General features: G+C 38.4%; 1 protein-coding gene across 6 annotated transcripts in view; it reads left to right on the plus strand.

Moving 5' to 3' along the window:
* The window catches only part of LOC145988546 (uncharacterized), a 193,963-nt gene that overhangs the window by 128,905 nt on the left and 45,129 nt on the right, over nt 1-19,929 (plus strand). For all 6 annotated transcript variants that reach the window (XM_083123468.1, XM_083123466.1, XM_083123471.1 and 3 more), the window contains exon 5: nt 4,096-4,403. In XM_083123468.1, coding sequence (XP_082979594.1) covers nt 4,096-4,403 — 308 coding nt within the window. The remainder of the gene's footprint in view (nt 1-4,095; nt 4,404-19,929) is intronic.

Consider the following 19,929-nt stretch of genomic DNA (forward strand, 5'->3'; position numbering starts at 1 on the left):
AATCTTGTTTTTACTAGGAACCATGGATTCGTTGCTTAGTTTTACTCCGCACACAATACCTAGTCTTATCATAAATACTGTCCCAAAGTTGTAAGTAAATAGACACAAAATGAGGAGAGATATTGTAATATCAGAATAACATGAGATGCATGGATGCATTATGAACCAAAATCACAAATAATTATTCGAAATGGCCACCTTTAGCACTGACACACTTCTGAAGTCTTCGTGGCCACTCATCAATGGAATTACGCAACACATCAAGTGGAAACTCCGCAGCTGCCTTCTGAAGAGACCTCTTTAAACTGTCAATATTGGGATGTCTCTTCTTGCAAGCCATCTCCTGAAGCTTGGACCACAATTTGTAGTCCGAAGGGTTTAAGTCTGGACTGGCAGGGGGCCAATCTGACGTGGAAATGAAGTCTGGAACATTTGCCTCCAACCACTGCTGGGTGGTGCGTGCTTTATGTGCTGGGGCTGAGTCCTGCTGGAAGCTCCAGTTCTCTCCATGGAAGATGGTGTCGGTAAGATTCTTGCATAGTTTCTCAAGCACTGTCTGCTTGTACACTTTGGCTGATGTTTTTACCCCTTTTTCACAGAAATGGAGCGTGCCCTCATAGCAAATGTTCCAGACTTCATTTCCACTTCAGATTGGCCTTCTGCAAGTCCGGACCTATACCCTTTGGACTACAAATTGTGGTCCAAGCTTCAGGAGATGGCTTGGAAGAAGAGACATCCCAATATTGAAAGTTTAAAGCGGTCGGTATCTTGTGAAGGCAGTTGCTCATTTTCCAGTCGATGTGTTGCGTAATTCAATTGATGCGTGGCCACAAAGACTTCAGAAGTGTGTCAGTGCTAAAGGTGGCCATTTCGAATAATTATTTGTGATTTTGGTTCATAATGCACCCATGCACCTCATGTTATTCTGATATTACAATATCACTCACCATTTTGTGTCTATTTACTTACAACTTTGGGACAGTATTTATGGTAAGACTAGGTACATTCTGGTACAGGACAGTTTTCAGGTCCGCTGAACGTAAATCCAAAGTTTAAATAACTTTCTTGTTCCAGCAGGTTCTACGGCGCCCTTTGCTGTTTTCACGTCACTTGCACTTAGAATTGGTTCGTTCGCACTTTTGTCACTGCTCAATGATTCCGTAACTGTCTCATCTTCAACTTTCCTCCTTTCCATCAAAAACTTATCCATACTGAAGCTAAATAACACCAGAACCCGGTCAAAAAGACGTTACGACTGCCAGCCTACAAACAACTGACTTGTGAAGGCAAGCTGTGCTGTTGCCAAGTCGAAGGTCAGTCACCACTGTGGCCAACTAGTACGTTAGTGTACCGCGGGATCTCACTACATAGTACAGTGCGCCGTGAGCAAAAAAAGGTTGGGAACCACTGCGCTCCACAGTCCAAGATTTTCAATAAGAAACTAGATACGCCACTCACACTGGAGTGAACCTTTCATACTATGCCCACTCTGGGCTCAACCGCGAACGTGTTTACTGACTGAGTTTTTCTGAAATAAATGTCGTTCGAGCATTTATGGAGCATTTGACACCGGGAAAGAGGCCCTAATATTAATAAAATATTTTGAACAACTTTTAATTGTTAAAATTTTCAAGGATCGGTATAGATATCGGTGGGAATAGTTAAGAGTATCGGTTGAAAGTGATATCGGCTCAGTCCTACACATATTGAATCAAAACCAAGTGTAATTTATTTTCAATTTTTTATAAAAAATTTCAGTTGAAAAATCGAAGAAATACAGATCTTGCTCTTTTCGTAAACGCAAAGAAGGGGGAAGGGAATTCAAATTGGCTGTTTTAACTAAGCAAGTACTTGTAAATAGTAGATACACCGCTCGATACCTCAACGTGCGTGGCGAATTTATGATTTCATTTCGTTGGGGATTGTTTTCTGAATAATACCTATTAAAGTTTATTGATCATCCTCACGGTCCACGGTTGCATCACAGTTATATCTTAGAAATATTGACATTAAGAATGCAAGTGCAATGCGCCACTAATAAGAATTTTGAAGTTTTGCGAATTCATGTGTGTGTGGGGAAGATTTTCTTGCATAAAATTTCATGAAAATTCAAATGTTTTACCCAGGTTCATTTATTTCTGTGCATACTTGCTGTGTCCGTTGGTTCAGTTACATTTGCAATTTTTCATTTATTTCAAATTAAATTAACAAACGCTGCCGTAAACGTACTTTTTCCGCTCTTCGAAATTCCGTGATACAACTACAGCCCGAAAGTTTGTAACTGATAATCACTTAATCTTGTCAGAAGAATGTTAGATAATACGTTGTATATAATGCTGATCTACGATTTTGTATCAGTTTATCTTAATAAAGTTAATTCTTTCGAACAGGCTGTGACGCTTTTCTTGTTCACTACTATTTCTACACTGAGGATTAATATGTCCGAAAACAGCAAAATATGCATGCAAATATGCTTCAAAATTTAACAAACAAGCACGTGAAACAGTATTAGCTCGAACTCATACTCCTGCCCACCCCAATAGACCACCTGCGAAATTTTCAAAATAATAGAGAATTATCACAGGAATACACAGAGGGATATATATATAGAGGGAGAAATGCAAAGAGAGGAAGAATGAGACACAATTTTACAGAAACTGATAAACAGAGTAAAAAGAAATAGATAAGGAAAGGGAAAAAGAAAGAGAGAGTGAGAGAAATGCACTAAGAAATAGACACTGAAAGTGAAAAAGAGAATAAAAAGAAACATAAGAAATGGAAAACTAATTTGTTTCCTTGGCCTGATGCAGCTATAATCTTCATCGTTAAGACTAGTATAGAGTGGCAGAAAAGCAAGATAAAATAACATAAATAGAAATAGTTAAACGCAATTTCATGTTTATTGTCATTATTTTGAAGTGAACGAAAATAAAAAATGCCTAATATAAGACATAGGTAAGTCAGTAAGTAGGTAAGAAAGAAATGTTTATGAAAAAAATACTAAGGTAAAAAAAATACAAAAGTAATGAAAATAGCACCACGCCATGAAGGCGTATAGGGGGTAACGCCCCACACTTTCTTGATCCGGTCGTTAGTGGGTGTGATGTGATCAGCATCACGCCCCTGACCGCCTTTACCCCCCAGGGTTTTCCGCAGGTACCCATGTTATTCGACACTGGGTGGGCGCCCGGGGCCGCTTCCAACGTTAGAAAAGTTCCCGGATTTGAACCGCCCGGGGATCGAACCCCCGACCTTTAGCATGGTAGTCAGACGCGTTACCAACTGAGCCACCGCGGCCAACAAAAAAATACTAAGTAAGATAGTTACTTGAAAACCGTTTTTATTTTTCAACATAATATTCACCAGCATTGATACACTGATCCAATCGCTTGACCAGTGCCCAAAAGCCTGCTGCATAAAAGTATTTTGGCTGCTGTCCGAACCACACCACACGTTCAACATCTTCATCATCCGCGAAACGTTTGCCGCCATTGTGCGCATCAAACGCTCAGACATTATGCTGTTGGCTAAAACATGGGGAGAACACCCCATTGCAGTTGCTATGCTATCTGTCAACTCGAATCATCTCCTCCGCTGGTACCATCTCCACGTACCCTCGAGTATGGTCTACATTTTTAAACTGAGCAGCCCATGCGTGTGTCTGCTATCTAGCGACGCCTTTAGAAACTACCCAACCCACTACTATTTTCAGCTATCACACATCAGTTTGTGAAGTATTTACTGACCTTCCCCTCGTACAGTCAACGGCAAAGATAATAGTAGGCAAATTGTCCACAGCTATTTTCATTACTTTTGTATTTTACATTCTGTGTTGTTTTGTTGGATTGAAACTATGTTGGTTCGAAGCAGGCAGTGCCCTCTGCTTATTGACGTTATTATTTCAATTCATTATCATCATACTATTACAGACTTTTTCTTTTGCCGATGTGTGTACATTGTGAATAGCATTAAGGAATCGTTGAACGCAATTTATATATTTGTAATTGTTTTGAAGTGTATCTAAGGTTTTAGGAACATTGATTTTTTTTGTGCAAATTGTTATTGAGAAACTCATTTTCAAATGTTTTCTTGCAGAGAGTCGACAGAAAGAAGAAAGGAATCCCCTCCGACGGACTCCCGGGAGCCTGTAATCGTGGTGGCTCCCTCTATCTTGTCAGCGCCACCTAGGCAGAGCGACCGCAGTGTCACAAGGTCCGAGGAAGTTTTCGGTCCAGGATTACTTCCGGCTTTCCCGGGGAACGTTCCCCTGAGCGCCTTCAGGAACCAGGACGTCAACAAGGCTCCACGGTCGGGAGCGGAGAGCTTCCAGAATGGCCAGTCGAAGAGTTCAGCGGAGAAAATTGGACAGTCGGTGTTTTTCCGTCAGGACAGGTGCAGGGAAGGTAGGTGGTTTATTATTTTCGGTTTCATTTCTGGTATTTAGCATTCCCCCCTCTCCCCTTCATCAACAGGACTTAGAAAAGTAACACCAAGTCGTCAATTAACACAGAAATTACCACTTTTGACTTTTAAAATTTACGCATCACCTCAGACACGTCTAATTGATTGATTGACTTGCTTTATTTTACTTCGCTTCTTGTGCCACTTTTGGCTAATTTGCGAAGATGGGGATGAGTGATGATATATTGAAATTGATGAATGGACACTCATAAACATCCATGCCCATGCCGGGATTCGAACCCGGCACCCTTGGCGTCGTAGCGTGATATGCTAACCACTCCGCCACGGGGGGGCAGCTCAGACACGTCTGAAACTAACAAATAAAATAAAACGAGCAGAGTTTGGAAGAAGTTACTTTCTCGAGTTCCGGTAGCTGTAACCAAACGAAATTAAGTTACATTTCTGTGCGTTTCAACAGTAATGGACAAGATTATGATTTACGAAACCAATTTTTTTTAAAAATGTAATCTTCATAAGAACCTCCATTTGTTATGAGCAAATGTTTTGCGTGACTTTATTTCAATTCTAAGTTTATTTTGAATTGTCTTACCACTGGCCTTTCTGAAAGGAAAAGGCAGGATGCATTACCGACTGCACCACTTGCAGAATTATGTTCATTTTTAATCTTAGATAGATTTTTAAAATTCTTTATGTACCATAGCAATATGTTTCAAGACGCGGAAACCACAAGTAAGGAAAAAATACCAGTTAAAACCACACGTTACTCCACTACAACTCCAGTCTCTACGCCAGCCAAATTCAATAGAAAACTTACATAAGCCACATAAACCAAGCAAAGTTTTTAATTTTCTAGCCGAGGTACATAGGTCAAGGATACCGAAAAGCCTTTTGTATTGAAAATTTAGGTATATTATTATATCTTCATAAGATTCAAATATTTTAGACTTTTATGATTAGGCTGGTATACTAACGCCAGTGGCGGGGATTGGGTTCCAAAACTGAGGGGAAGGAGCTAATAGCCGCTACTGGTATGGCATAACCCAACCAAGATTTACCCCCGCTTTGGTGACTCTGAGAAAGGGACTGCTTGAGCAAATCCAAGGAAGGTCTTTCCACAGCAGAAGCTAGCTGTTGGAAGTTAGTACCCAACCAACGAACTATGAACCCAACCAAAAGACAGCTGTGATGCATTTGTCTGATATTATATGATATGAGTTATTTACAGAAACTGGGGAAATGGCTTTACCACGTATTACATTGCAACATTCTCTACAATTTCAAATCATCGAACTGATAAAATAAATTCCCGAGTTAAAGAAGTTATAGCAAATAACACGATAGCTTAGTTAATACAGAACATACAGATGTAGTGACTGTGTAACAAGCACAGCACTATTGGGACGACACAGCCTTTAATCCCCAGCAGGCCCATACCAGAATTTTTTTGGGGGGAGGGGCGAGATACGAAAATGTATATATATTAAAATGTGTTGATACATATTAGCAGTTATAATCATAATAAATAAATCTAAATGTGAGTTAACAAAAAAGAACGAGACATTTTCGTCTGGTAGCCAGTAGCGAAAATTTGCCTTTATCATCAAGAGGCCATAGTGCAGAGTCAAAAGTGGGTGGGGGGGTAGTGGTTGGGGCAACTGCCCTCCACGCCCCCCGTCCTAATCGCCGACACTACTGGAAGCCTTGCATCAGTGATTATAAAACTAAAAGTACCCAATGTTGCAAACTCCAGACTTCTGGAACCTGCATCTCTACACAACGAACACATTCCCTTATGCAAGGACAAAATTAAAAAATCGTCGGTTATTTTCGTAGCTTTTTATAAATTCATACTGAAATATTTCATAGTTCTAGGGGGGCATGGCCCCTCCCCTGGGTACGGGCCCTAGGTACCCAATAATATAGAGGATGATGGATCCAGGATTAGCACTTGTGGGAGGAATTTTCAACTGCATTTACATCACTCCAGTGTGGTACTGAAGGGGGATTAGGAGGGATATACGACATCTGGTTGCTAATTTTTAATATTTGAGGGGAATACCACAAGAGCAGTTATTGGAAATTCTCGAAGAACCACACTGCATCCCCTCCTCCCTTCTCCTGCAGACGGGAACTGGCAAATATTTATTATGCGAACCTCCTTCCTCCCCCTCTCCCCGTGTTCCACGAGAGGCGTAACTGCATGTCGCACCCGCCAGAGATGGGTTATATCTTAGTAGGAAACAAACTGAGTCACCGATGCTTGATAAATCGGAGTGCAAGTTCTGTTGCACGTGGGGAACTGCGGGACCGCATCCGAATCTCGTGGATATAGAAGGGATATAAAATGAATCGTCACCATAATTTACTGCACTCACAATCTCGTCACCGAAGTTTTCGGCTTGGAGACCGTGACTGGACACTTGGGAAAATATTGCTTTGAAAAGGGAAAAAGGCCTAGCAGGGCCTCCCCGATGATGGCTTAGTTGTAATGTCTTCGCCTTGTTATCATGGTGTCCGGGGTTGTGGCTCGGATTACACGTTAAAATGTAGGTCCAGTCCCAATTAGCCTATCGGTAAAAACAAAAAAAAAAAAAAAAAAAGAAACTGAATTGTCGCATCTCAGTAGTATGAGAAAGAAAAGTAAGAATTCGTTACAAGATTAGCGAATGCTACACACACACATACACACTTACACACACACCACACATTCTGCCTCTAAAACAGTTTAACACATGACAACAAGAGGCATGGCAAACGAGAAAGTATTGCACTGATACACTTTTAAAGACAGCCAAGATGAATAACTGGTTGTTAAAGAATAGAAAGGCAAGAAATAACAAAACAATAAAAAATAACAATGATTATATATATAATCAGGTCTGCTGTGCAATAAAACAAGCAACATCTGAAATGTGGTAAACTAAACCCTAAAAGTCATTATTATATAGGGAGGCCTCACGGTGTTCGATAGCCACAGCTCAACATATAAACATCCGGGTCTGAATAAGCTCAGACATCGGGGTTTGTTTTAAGTCCACTTTATGCTCAGATAGGCTAATCGGTCTGAACATTCATTTTAAAATGTGATCCGAACCACTGTGCAATTGGCCTCCCACCGGTTATCGAACTTGGGACACCTTGATTACAAGACGCGACGTTACCACCACACCAATGGGGGAGGCACAGAATATAAGAAAATCACTGCTGTCTCTAAGGCGTCAGTCATTTGATCTGATATCGTTTCAATTTTTTACCAAAATTGAACGTAATTTATTGTGTACATTTCCTAGTGTAAGATTCACGTTTTATTACGTATGTAATGGTTGACTAAGTGATCAATTACATGTTTCAGTCGCAGTATACGAGGGGAAATGACGCACTGACTGGCCACAATACAATATAATATAATATTAACACATAGAACGAGAAAAAATGCAAGAGTGGAACAAAGTTTAAGAACAAGGGACGAAATAAAACACCACATAAGATCATCTTCTTCATGGTTTGATCCACGTCTACTAATTCCCATGGTGCATTACAAGTAATGGATCCTTTGCATGACCTTATATTTAACTTTGTTTTTTTTTCGAAAAATCTTGTTTTCTTTCCGAAAAATCATACTCTTCAATTTACATTATCTGTGAAAATATTATAGCATTGTGAATATTCTCATTTATAAATTTAGAGCAATAGAAATGTTAAAAATAATCTTACCTTGTTCCGTCTACGTCCTGCAGACGAACTACTATGATCTATAACGACGCACGCTTTTAGAAGCGATATCGGGCGGGGCCACGCAGAGGGTGTGCGAAACGATCAGCCAATGGCAGGAGTGCAACGTCGTACAGTTAGGAGACTGCGGCGCGGAAGTTAAAAGCCGTGTTCTGTATTTTTCTTGCGCGCAAGAATTTTTCATAAAATTCGCCACATTAAGGTTCATCATAAGATGGGGAAATACATTTTGAATCTGACTGTCCAAGTCCCATGAATTTCCGTCGCCTACAGCCGGAGTTATCGTTCCTTGAAGAAACAAGGGAAACATCACCTATCATTTCCTTCCGCCTGTTTTATTCGTTGCCACCGTGTTGACGCAGCTGAGTTGTTGTGTCTAGGGAAAACTGTGGGTGTTAAATTCGCCTCGATATAAACAATGACCCTTCATTGTTCACGGCGTTCTCGAACATTGAAAGTCTGGGTCAGTTTGAGTTCAGCGTTTTCGTAGCAAGGCCGGTGTAAAGTTATTCGCTTATCGTTCACTCGTGCGCCACAAAGAACAGTTTGTGAAAAGATTAAATACAGCCCTTTCGTGCGATAGTGTGTGTTCCCTGTGTTCTTTTTATTTTAAATAACGTCACTCTCGAAACCTAGCACCAGGAGTACAGGCACCAAGGGTGCAAAATCTAATCATTAACCTCCAGGAGAGTGACTCGGAAATGAGTGACACGGAGACCGAGGAAGACGACGAGAGCGGTGATGAATAAATTCCTTCAAGCTTCTTTCAGGTATGGGTTTCTCGTATATGCTACAGTGATTTGATATCATAATCCTGTGTAGAAATATTCACTATATTATTTCACTGTACTCATATATACTGTGCATGCATTATCAAAATAATGGACACATCGCGAATTTTCTGTCCTTCCCTTGCGCTAGCAGTTAGTTTGGCAACAGCGCAGTAGCACTGGCTGGGTATTGGCCGAACTCATGTTCCTTCTAAAAGCGTGCGCCGTTATACAGTATGTAACATTGTTATTCGTACAAATAGAATTTCCGAAGGAAAAATGTCATATCTACTAGTAAATTTAATCATTTTCATATGTACCTGGAAATTAATGTTAATGAAGGTTTCACCAACAAATGTCAATAAAAATGTATGTTCAAAGTGTATAAACAGAGCATATAATTTGTGTAAAAAGATAAAAACACGCTGTTTCATGCAACATTGTTATTCGTACAGGCAAGAGTTTCAATCTTCCTCGCATACAGCGCCACCGCTATTCGGGCGATTTCGTGCAGTTTGCAACTTCGTAACAAGTTTGAACATGCAGGCGCGCTCCCCGTCAAGCAGAATGCTGGCGTAGGTATCGTTGTAGGCCTATCGTCTATCTATCAGCGTGTTCTAAATGGGCAAGGTGAAGGAACTTAGTTCCGATCTGAAGGATGTTATTATAAATTTGGCCCTTACAGATTATTCGTTAAGAAAAATTGGACAAACCGTCAACAAATCACACTCCACAGTTCAATACCTAGTAAACAAATTAAGAGAGGAAGGTTCAAAACAGAATGTGACGAGAAAACCAAAAGAGAGACTGTTGAATGAACGCTTTATTTTAAAAAGAATGCGATAAAACCCCCGACTAAGTGTTCCTCAGTTACGACCGTTAGTAGAAAATATTGCTGGCAAGATGATGTCCGATCAAACTGTCCGACGTGCCTTGTGGAAGCATGGATATCATGGCAAAATACCACGAAAGAAACCGTATGTAAATAAAGTGAATCGCAGGAATAGACTTTCATTCGCGAAAGATCACATCCACAAGGACCACGAATTTTGGGATAGTGTTATATGGTCAGACGAGTCCATACGGGTCAGATTGGATAAATAGAGTCTGGAGAAAATCAAATAAAGACAATGATGACATTAACACAGTTCCAACAGTTAAACACGGTGGTGGGTCATTAATGATTTGGGGCTGTATGTCGTCCAAAGGTGTTGGTATCATGGATGCATATGTCTATTGGGACATATTGAAGAACAATGTAAAGCAGAGTGCCCAAAAAATGGACATGCCGCCTATCTACAGATTCCAACAAGAGTAAGCATAAGGCGCGAGTTAACATGAATTGGCTAATATGGAAGTCCAGACTTAAATCCCATTGAGCATTTATGGGCAATTTTGAAGAGGCGATTCCATAAAGCAGGCGTCAAGTCCAAACGAGAGTTGAAAACTGTTGTGCAAGCCGAGTGGAATAAAATAAGCTCTGAAACATGTTGGAAACTGGTTATTTCTATGAAGAACAGGTGTCAAGCAGTAATTAAAGCCAAAGGATACGCATCAAAGTATTAGAACTGTCAGCCAATTTGCTCTGAATATACTTTTTTCTGTTATATTATTAAGTGTACGAATAGAAAAGTTGTACAAAAAATGGCATGTTTCTCTTTCAGTTTCATTTAATTTATTATTGTCATTGGTTATACAGAATTTGGGTAAGATTTTATGTTCCTAATGATATTAGTTATTGAATTGTAAAGAAACAATTTCAGATATTAAAGCATTTTCTTTGAAAATCCGTGTGTACGAATAAGAATGTTACATACTGTAGTACGTGAAGCTTCGTTGTGTTTTCCAATACAGTAGCACTAAATACGCTAAGACCAACACTTGTAACATATCACTACACGCTTTACGCACACTAAAACACGCTATTCACTGTAATTTACACTAATCATTTTTAAACACCAAGATATATTACAATTTACGAGGCCTTTTAATGAAACTAACTTACGAATACGAAACACAATGTCAGTTTCATTCGATGTTTTTAATTACGTACAAATCGAAGCCTGACGAGCTACATTAGGTATTAATTGATCGAAAGATTCTCTGAATGTTTAGCTCAAAACCACAACAAAAATACACTTCAATCCTGGAGTAATACAGCTGTAAATTTACTTGGATTGTAACAACTTTTAAAACTACCCCTACCCTCTTATCTCGGCGCACATACACCGCTTCCTTGCTACCTCCTCTCATAAATCTAGTTCCATTATTTGTGGTGAATTTTAGTCTCGTATATGCATTTTTCGTTTCGATAAAGTTACATGAGTGTTTTCATCCTAGACACTGTGAATTAATGTAAATGTTACGGCGCACACACTTTTAATTCAACACTTCTTTCATCACAAGAAGTCCTAATATTCATGCGCCTGTGCTCTTCTCTTCGGTGGGATTTATTTATTTGAGGAAAACACACTTGTTTCGTAGAGAGTAATGCCTGGGTGCTTGGCTTGGCTTTAGTGTCAGTTAACAGTTCCAGCCGTACTCGAATTAGATAAATCGGAGAACTTGTCGAGTGACGCGGGGAATTTGTAACGGTTTGTTGTTGGAACACAACCTCACTGTACAAGATTATGGATTAAAGTTGCCATTATTTCCTTGCACATTTTATCAGGAATCTCCCAATGCAGACTGCAAAAAACTAAACGCGATTGCACGAAAAATAAAATGTAAACTACTTTGCTAAAGTGATAATATTCTGCATTTGTCGAGATAATAACGACGATGTGAATTGTGAAGGGCGTTTAAATGGTAGAAGGAAAGAATTGAATGGAGTGTAATGTTACCATAGCTGATTTTTGCAGAAGATATAACGCCACTGCAGTTTTACAGAAATTACGTAGGTATGTATCATTGACGTATTTAAGTGGGGGTCCGGACCCCCACGAAAGACTAACCAAGTATGCAAATAAAATAATGAACATGTACTTTTTAGCAGTTGTACTGTAATCGATGATTATTTATTTCCTACGAATTTGGAAGACAAGGACTATTATACTGCTTTGAGGGACAGTACCAAAGAATATTTATTCACACTACTACTTGTGAAAATATGCATAAAACATTATCAGGAACATCATTTTTTATCATTCAATAAATATTCAATTCTTTATCTACTTGACATTAATTTCCTTGTTTTTATACAAATTTGGCGATCTTAAGTACACCCAAACTAGATAATATACCATTTTTTAAAGTATTCTTACAATAATAAAAATGAAATTTTAATAAATTTACATATTTTAATTAATATTTAATTTAATTATAATTTAATTGTTTTCATTTAAACATCATTATTACTATTATTATTTCTGGGACACTTGGTTCGGACCCCTCCAAAAATATATATATTTCTAGATACGTGCCTGCTAGGTATACTCCTTTTTCTCCACGGGATAAGATACTTTTTGTTAGTATTATTTCGATTATTTAAGTTCATTCATTTACCTCTTCAGGTTAATAGATATCGGGTTCTTCGTAAAACAGAAAGCGACGTAAAATCAGAAGATATCGTTCAAAAATTACTCAACATTCATCCTTGTCCCCGCGATTGGACAAAAGGTGCAGGATAATGCGAAAATTACAGAAAATACTCATCATTCATCCCAATTGTAACGAACTATCTAAATAGGTAAAAAAAAAGCGACGTACCATAAAAAAAATACGAATGTACGTATGTAATTAGGGTATTCATAATATTCGCACGATTCTGTCATTGAATCGACATTATGGGCCATGTAGCACGTAGATGAAAAATGTGTAGTTATGGAAAACATAGTTGCCCCTCTGGGGCCTTGAGTCGAATATAAATGTATTTTTGCTCTTTACTTCAGCATACACACCCATATGGTAAATGCCACCGATTCAGTTTTGATGCAACCAGTAAATAAACATTCATTTTTCTCTTGTAAAAGTTGAAAAAAAAGACAGAACAGTGTCACAAGGTAACAGACGACGCCAAAAGGACTAGGATAAATTTGGGAAGGCATGTTTCCAATGTATTATGAATTCTTATGATTACTGACGTCTCTCAGGCCTAGTGCTTTAGATGGTCAACTTCCAGACTCGCCATCGAAGATTCCGTGTTTGAGTCCTGACCTGGGCATGCGTGATCTTTTGGGAGTATCCCGTTCTCACCTTCGCCAAAAGTGGCGAATTCGAAGATGAAGACATACTGATTAATAGGGCCCTGATTTATAAGCACAATCAAACAGTAAAATAAGCAAGTTAATAAGCACAAAACATGAAAAATAAGCACCAAAATAAGCATAGACAAATACAGGAAAATCTGAAAAAAACATTTGTTTATTAGATCTCTTACCTTATTCAAAGCTGTTACAGTATGTAAGGAAGGTCATCCTGAGATTTTCTTGTGTGAAGCTCCTGTGTCTGTCAGTGAAGAATGATTTGTACAGTGAAAATGTTCTTTCCACGTAGCATGACATCACAGGCGCATGTGAAAAACACCACAGTTCTTCTTCGGTGAAATCCTCTTCAATGTCTGTTTCTTCACCAGAAATATTTTTATAAATTTGACATAGTGTTTTGTAACCGGGATTTTTCAGTAATACCTGACTGAGTTTGTCGGACACAATTTTAGCAACACCGTGAGTTTCTGAAGCCAACGTTACTGAAATTTCATCAATGAGAGAAAGCGAATGTTGCAATGTATTATTTCGAGCTTTCAACTGTGTTATAATATCAGGTAATTTGGAAAAAATGATTATGGATGCACTGCATCTTTTCTAGGATGCCGATTCTCTCGTGCGGCTATTTAGAAGCATTGATCTCGTCATCCCGATGCCGTCGTGTGATTGAAATAGGATTGAAATATGACGGATTTGAGTAAAATATGCTATTTTAAACCAAAATCATAAAATAAGCAAGCATAACCTTTTCCTGCAGAAATAAGCATTTATAAACACTTTCAACCTTAGTTAAATAGCTCATCAAGGTATGTAATACGAAGTATAACCTTTCTCCTTACCATTAGAAGTCTGGAAAAGAATATGCATCTCGCTTACAAATCCGGGCTCTACAGTGATGAACTATGACTTTCATGTTCATATCCGAAAGAAATAAAAGCTTGAGACCAGGACACCGCATTGAGGGGCGGGGTGCCAAACCGGAGTGTCCCCCTTGGGTAGCGGCAAAACCTTATTTCTGATCATATAAGCGTGAAGTTAAGAAGAGTTGGATTTGCGTAGAAAAGAATTAAGTGAAGTTACTGCTGTACAACATAATAAGTAGCCATAATGCAAAATCTTGTAGCAGTTTAAGATGAAAGAAGAGTGTAAGAGGTAACCTTCTGGTAAAGCACGCAAAAGTCGATCTCACGTCTCCGTAGTACATCCCGGTAACTGCTTCTTGCAGGCCAACGAGGCTCTGGCGCCTCGCCAGGATTATATTTTGTCCTTGTGTATGTTGAGAGTCTCTTTACAGCCTCAGCTTTTAATAACTAAGGCTCGGAAACAGTATAGTTTTACTTCTTAAGTAATACATGAATGAATTAGTTTTTAAAAAATGTTACATATATTGTTAGGGTCCTGTCCTCAATATTGTTTTAGATAAGGGGCTTATCCCTGTATTGTGTGGCGTGCAAAAATAGCCTATGTGCTGGTGTGCCCGCAATACACTGTGTATATAAAGAAACAATCATTAAACTTCATGGGCGCCCGCAGGACTTTTTCCAGGGGGGAGGCAAACGTGGCACATTTCCCCCCATAATAGTATTATCCCCTCAAAAAACATTGCTTCAATTTGAAGTTATCATGTTTATGCAATAATTAACAGATATTATTGTGTCTGAAATGAAATTAGAAATATATAATTTTTTATTGACTTTCATTTTCCATGGGGGGCCGTGGCCCACCCTTGCCCCCCTTCCCGACGTCCATGTTAAACTTAGAGATGACTGTTATTTTCATGTCATTATGTACAGTCGTGGACACAGCTGGGTTGTAATGACCCTATTGAAGAAGCAGTGAAGCAAGCCATCCATATCTGACCACCAAGCGCCTTGTGACCGTGACTAGACAACCCAAACAGCATTGCAATTCTGCGGCTTGTATACCAGTCACGGGTATACATCTCTGTAAATTGAATAGTGATGACAAAGAGAAATACGAGATGAAGATTGTCGATCGTAATGTCTCGTGTTCTCGACATGCAATAATACTCGGTCCACGTTACGTTCCATTATTTTATGTTTGGGAAGGAACCTGACGGACTGGGTTTATAGCGTATTTTCACTCCTTGCATTACAGTAAATTCCATATTTTACAATTATATTAATGCTTTGAACGAAAATAATACCCAGAAAACATCGAAAACACGTGCACGCCACTCTTCTCACACACATGCACGTGAAAACAAACACACAAAGCTAAGTTTTAACTTCCAAGTAAATGTCCATGTAACAGTAAATAGAGAAGCAGGATGTGCGAAACATGGTACATGTATATTTCACAGAAAGAATGCGTCTATTTTTGACATACGTGGTTTCTATTAATAGACAATGAAACAATTAAGATGCATTTCCGTCTTCAGGTGGTGTGGAAGGAAACAGACTGACGGGGGAAAAAAACACGGTGTTATTGATAGCGTGTTGGTTAGCGTACAGAGCTTTCATCAGTGAGGTCTAGGTTCGATCCCCACCAAGGACAATTTTTTTATTCTTTTCTATTAGTGAAGAAGTATACATGTATTTTATGTTATCTCGTTTGGAGTGTTGGTTATCGTGTCGGTCTAGCAGGCGCGCAACCCGAGTTCAGGCCCACCAGAAGGAAAGTTTTTTTCCCTTTGTCTAATTTCATCCAACCTTATTTATAAAACTGAAGTTTCTGCAAAACCTTTTCAATTGCATGCCACTTCGTATGTTGGTAATCTGAAAGCAGCAAAGATGAAAATTTGATGTTCCGTAGCGGCGATGTATTTGTGTATGTGTTGAAAAAACGCAGTTATTTATTAGCGAAAAACATGCAGCCACGTGATCATTGAGAACGCTTCCTAGTTGTCAGTGCGAATATGACAGTAGCTACATTCTGTCATCACACACGAACTTTCCATGTTTCAAAATCGTGAGTGCTGTCTAAAGCAATACTTTGATACTTGCGTTTGCATGTTCGAATATAAAGTAATACAAAACTTTTTTCTCCAGCAAATGACATTGAAACCATTAATAACTGTTTGCAATATGATTTTGATATCATATATAGAAAGAATAAAAATGGAGAATTTCGCTTAAAACAACTTATAAATATTTTAAATTATGTGGATACCTGATGTGAAACGTACGATGCGCGATCAGAGAGCCTGAATGTTGCATTGAAAACTGTAGAGAACAATGACTGACTAATGAACAGTGAAAGGTTTTTCCATGCTCCAATGGAATGTTATTTAGAACTATAAATCAACAAGGGAGAAGGACACAGGTTGGTATGATGAACTAAATTGTAATCTAAAAGTTTTAATTGTAGAAACAAAACACGTTCACGGTCAAAAATAGGACATTCAATTTCAGGCACATTACACTAACTGAAAGAGTATTTTCAAAATTGAAAGTATCCCCGGTTTTCACCTTTTTCTCAGTTGTCACACATGTCAATTTCCTGTATATTCTCTATATTCTCATTGGGACAAACACTCACATCCATGCCCGAACCGAGTATTGGTAATATGGCACGCTAGCCATCAATTCCCGAGGAAAAGTTTGGTACGCGGTTTAGGCACAAGTGGTTCGAATCCCACTTTAAACTATAGATCCAGTTTTCTTACTGTGCATAAAGTGGACTTAAAAGAAGAAAAAATCGAGGAAAAGCGCTTGAAGGTTTCGATGAGTTCCAAGTGCCTTGATGAGGCGAAACTATTACACGATTTTCAAGTGGTCAAGTGGCCCCGTGGTAGCGGATAAGTTCCACGTAAAGAAGGCTTTGTTTTAGATTCCCGTTCTATTGCCCTATTTTTTAAAAATAACTCGAGCAACTAATTATTGCATATTTTGAGTGCATACCGTTTTAAATTTTATTTGTGAAAATTATTTTTTACGATAGTTTTTTCACATTTTCTATCATTTTACAAACATACTCCATAAAATATTATGCCTGGCGAAAAGTATACATTTCTTTCGAGAAAATGATTCAGAAATACATATAATACTATTCACAAGAAATTATCGTAATCGTTTGGAAAACAAAATTCAATTCAATATTCAACAATTCGTACAGCAAATAAAATAAGAATGTTCGTAATAAATAAATTGAAATATATAGTCGCTCGAGTTAAGAAAAAAATTGGATGCAATCAAACGGGAATCAAACCCAGTGTCTCCTACGTGTCAAACTAACACGCTACCACCCCACCATCTAATCTTCTATCAGTCGAACAATATAATCGTCTTGTGAGTAACGCTTGTTAAGTTTCTAATCTTTGAAGCGCTTGTAATTGTTGTTGTGTGTCACGGAGTTATGTTTACTGCAACATTTGAGCACACAATCCAAACATACGTGTCAAACTAACACGCTACCACCCCACCACCTAATCTTCTATCAGTCGGACAATTTAATCGTCTTGTGAGTAACGCTTGTTAAGTTTCTAATCTTTGAAGCGCTTGTAATTGTTGTTGTGTGTCACGGAGTTATGTTTACTGCAACATTTGAGCACACAATCCAAACATACGTAAATTTTATACACAGGAAACATGGGTTTTCTGCACATAATTACGGAGCATGCGCTCTGTCACGGACTAGGAGGAACATCGCAAAAGTTACCGAAACTTCTCTGGGGTGCTGACAGTTGGCCCCGGAGTCACGTGGTATCTGCATATCAGTCGACATGACCTTGTGCCTGCAGAACCAACACACTGAAGTGAACGAAGGTATTTTACGTGATTTGTAAGCTGGAACAAAACATGCTACGCGTTACAACAGACAGAGGTTTGTCTTCAGCTTTGGGACAAACAAACCACACTAGGCATACAGGCAGAGTATAATATAAGATCAAAGGAAATTATTTCTCCTCACACTGACAATTTTATTGCCTTTTTTTGGAGTTATTTGACCACAGACACGGATTATATTATTGAAGTCGTCTCATGTGATGGCTTGGTTCAGTATGCTGATCAGGTTTTCTGACAAAAGCAGGATGAGCTACCCAAGAACAGTAATTTTCTATATTTTATATCTGCTTCCTGCCTCATCCGGTATAAGGCAGACGAGCACATACCACAAATTTGTAAGATAACTATTGCTAATTTGGTAACTTATCTTGCAATTGAATTTCTGTCATGAACAGCTGCAAGGAAACAAAGGCTTTCTTTTTTAAAGATTACACTGAATAATTGTTATTTGATTAGAAAACTAAAAATGATTTCAGTATTCCCATGCAGTACACAAGAGATTCTAAACATACTCTAAAACATACTACTGTTCGTTTTAACGTATTATTTCAACAATCAAGACACAAAATAAAGGGCATGCTCAAGAAAAATTATGTTTCTGTGATTATCAAGTGCCTTACGTGGTTAACATAAAGTTTGGATTTGTCGGTTATCCAAATATTATTTACTTTGAAAATAGTCTTTCAGTTAGTGTAATGTGCCTGAAATTGAATGCCCTAATTTTAACCTTTAACGTGTTTTGTTTCTTCAATTAAAACGTTTAGTTTACAATTTAGTTCATCATACCAACCTGTGTCCTTCTCCCTTGTTGATTCATAGTTATAAATAAAATCCCATTGGAGCATGGAAAAACCTTTCACTGTTCATTACTCAGTCATTGTTCTCTGCAGTTTTCAATGCAACATACAGGCTCTCTGATCGGCATCGTACGTTTCACATCAGGTATCCACATAATTTAAAATATTTATAAGTTGTTTTAAGCGAAATTCTCCATTTTTATTCTTTCTATATATGATATCAAAATCACATTGCAAACAGTTATTAATGGTTTCAATGTCATTTGCTGGGGAAAAAAGTTTTGTATTACTTTAGATTCGAACATGCAAACGCAAGTATCAAAGTATTCAAACCTTCAACGCGAGGCGTGTTTCTTGTTCTAACTTTAATCTGTGTGTTTACGTTAGATTCGTGGTATTTCGTGAGTTGATATGAATAAAGTAAATAAATAAGACAAGTGGGTGGAAGGGACTGGAGAATCGTAGCTACGGAACCATTGAAGAGATATCCATCGCCTAGATAGAGAATTTCTATATCCCCTTGTGATAGAGAACCTATTAGAATAATGAAAATACAGATTAAACGAACAAATTGATGTGTATCCTTTCGTCAAAATGCCTAGAAAACAATATTACATACTTCTTCACTAATAGAAAAGAATAAAAAAATTGTCCTTGGTGGGGATCGAACCTAGACCTCACTGATGAAAGCTCTGTACGCTAACCAACACGCTATCAATAACACCGTGTTTTTTTCCCCCGTCAGTCTGTTTCCTTCCTCACCACCTGAAGACGGAAATGCATCTTAATTGTTTCATTGTCTATTAATAGAAACCACGTATGTCAAAAATAGACGCATTCTTTCTGTGAAATATACATGTACCATGTTTCGCACATCCTGCTTCTCTATTTACTGTTACATGGACATTTACTTGGAAGTTAAAACTTAGCTTTGTGTGTTTGTTTTCACGTGCATGTGTGTGAGAAGAATGATGTGAACGTGTTTTCGATGTTTTCTGGGCATTATTTTCGTTCAAAGCATTAATATAATTGTAAAATATGGAATTTACTGTAATGCAAGGAGTGAAAATACGCTATAAACCCAGTCCGTCAGGTTCCTTCCCAAACATAAAATAATGGAACGTAACGTGGACCGAGTATTATTGCATGTCGAGAACACGAGACATTACGATCGACAATCTTCATCTTGTATTTCTCTTTGTCATCACTATTCAATTTACAGAGATGTATACCCGTGACTGGTATACAAGCCGCA

The sequence above is a fragment of the Lepisma saccharinum genome, chromosome 6 (assembly GCF_977018435.1).
Source record: "Lepisma saccharinum chromosome 6, izLepSacc3.1, whole genome shotgun sequence".
Taxonomy (NCBI): Eukaryota; Metazoa; Arthropoda; class Insecta; order Zygentoma; family Lepismatidae; genus Lepisma; species Lepisma saccharinum.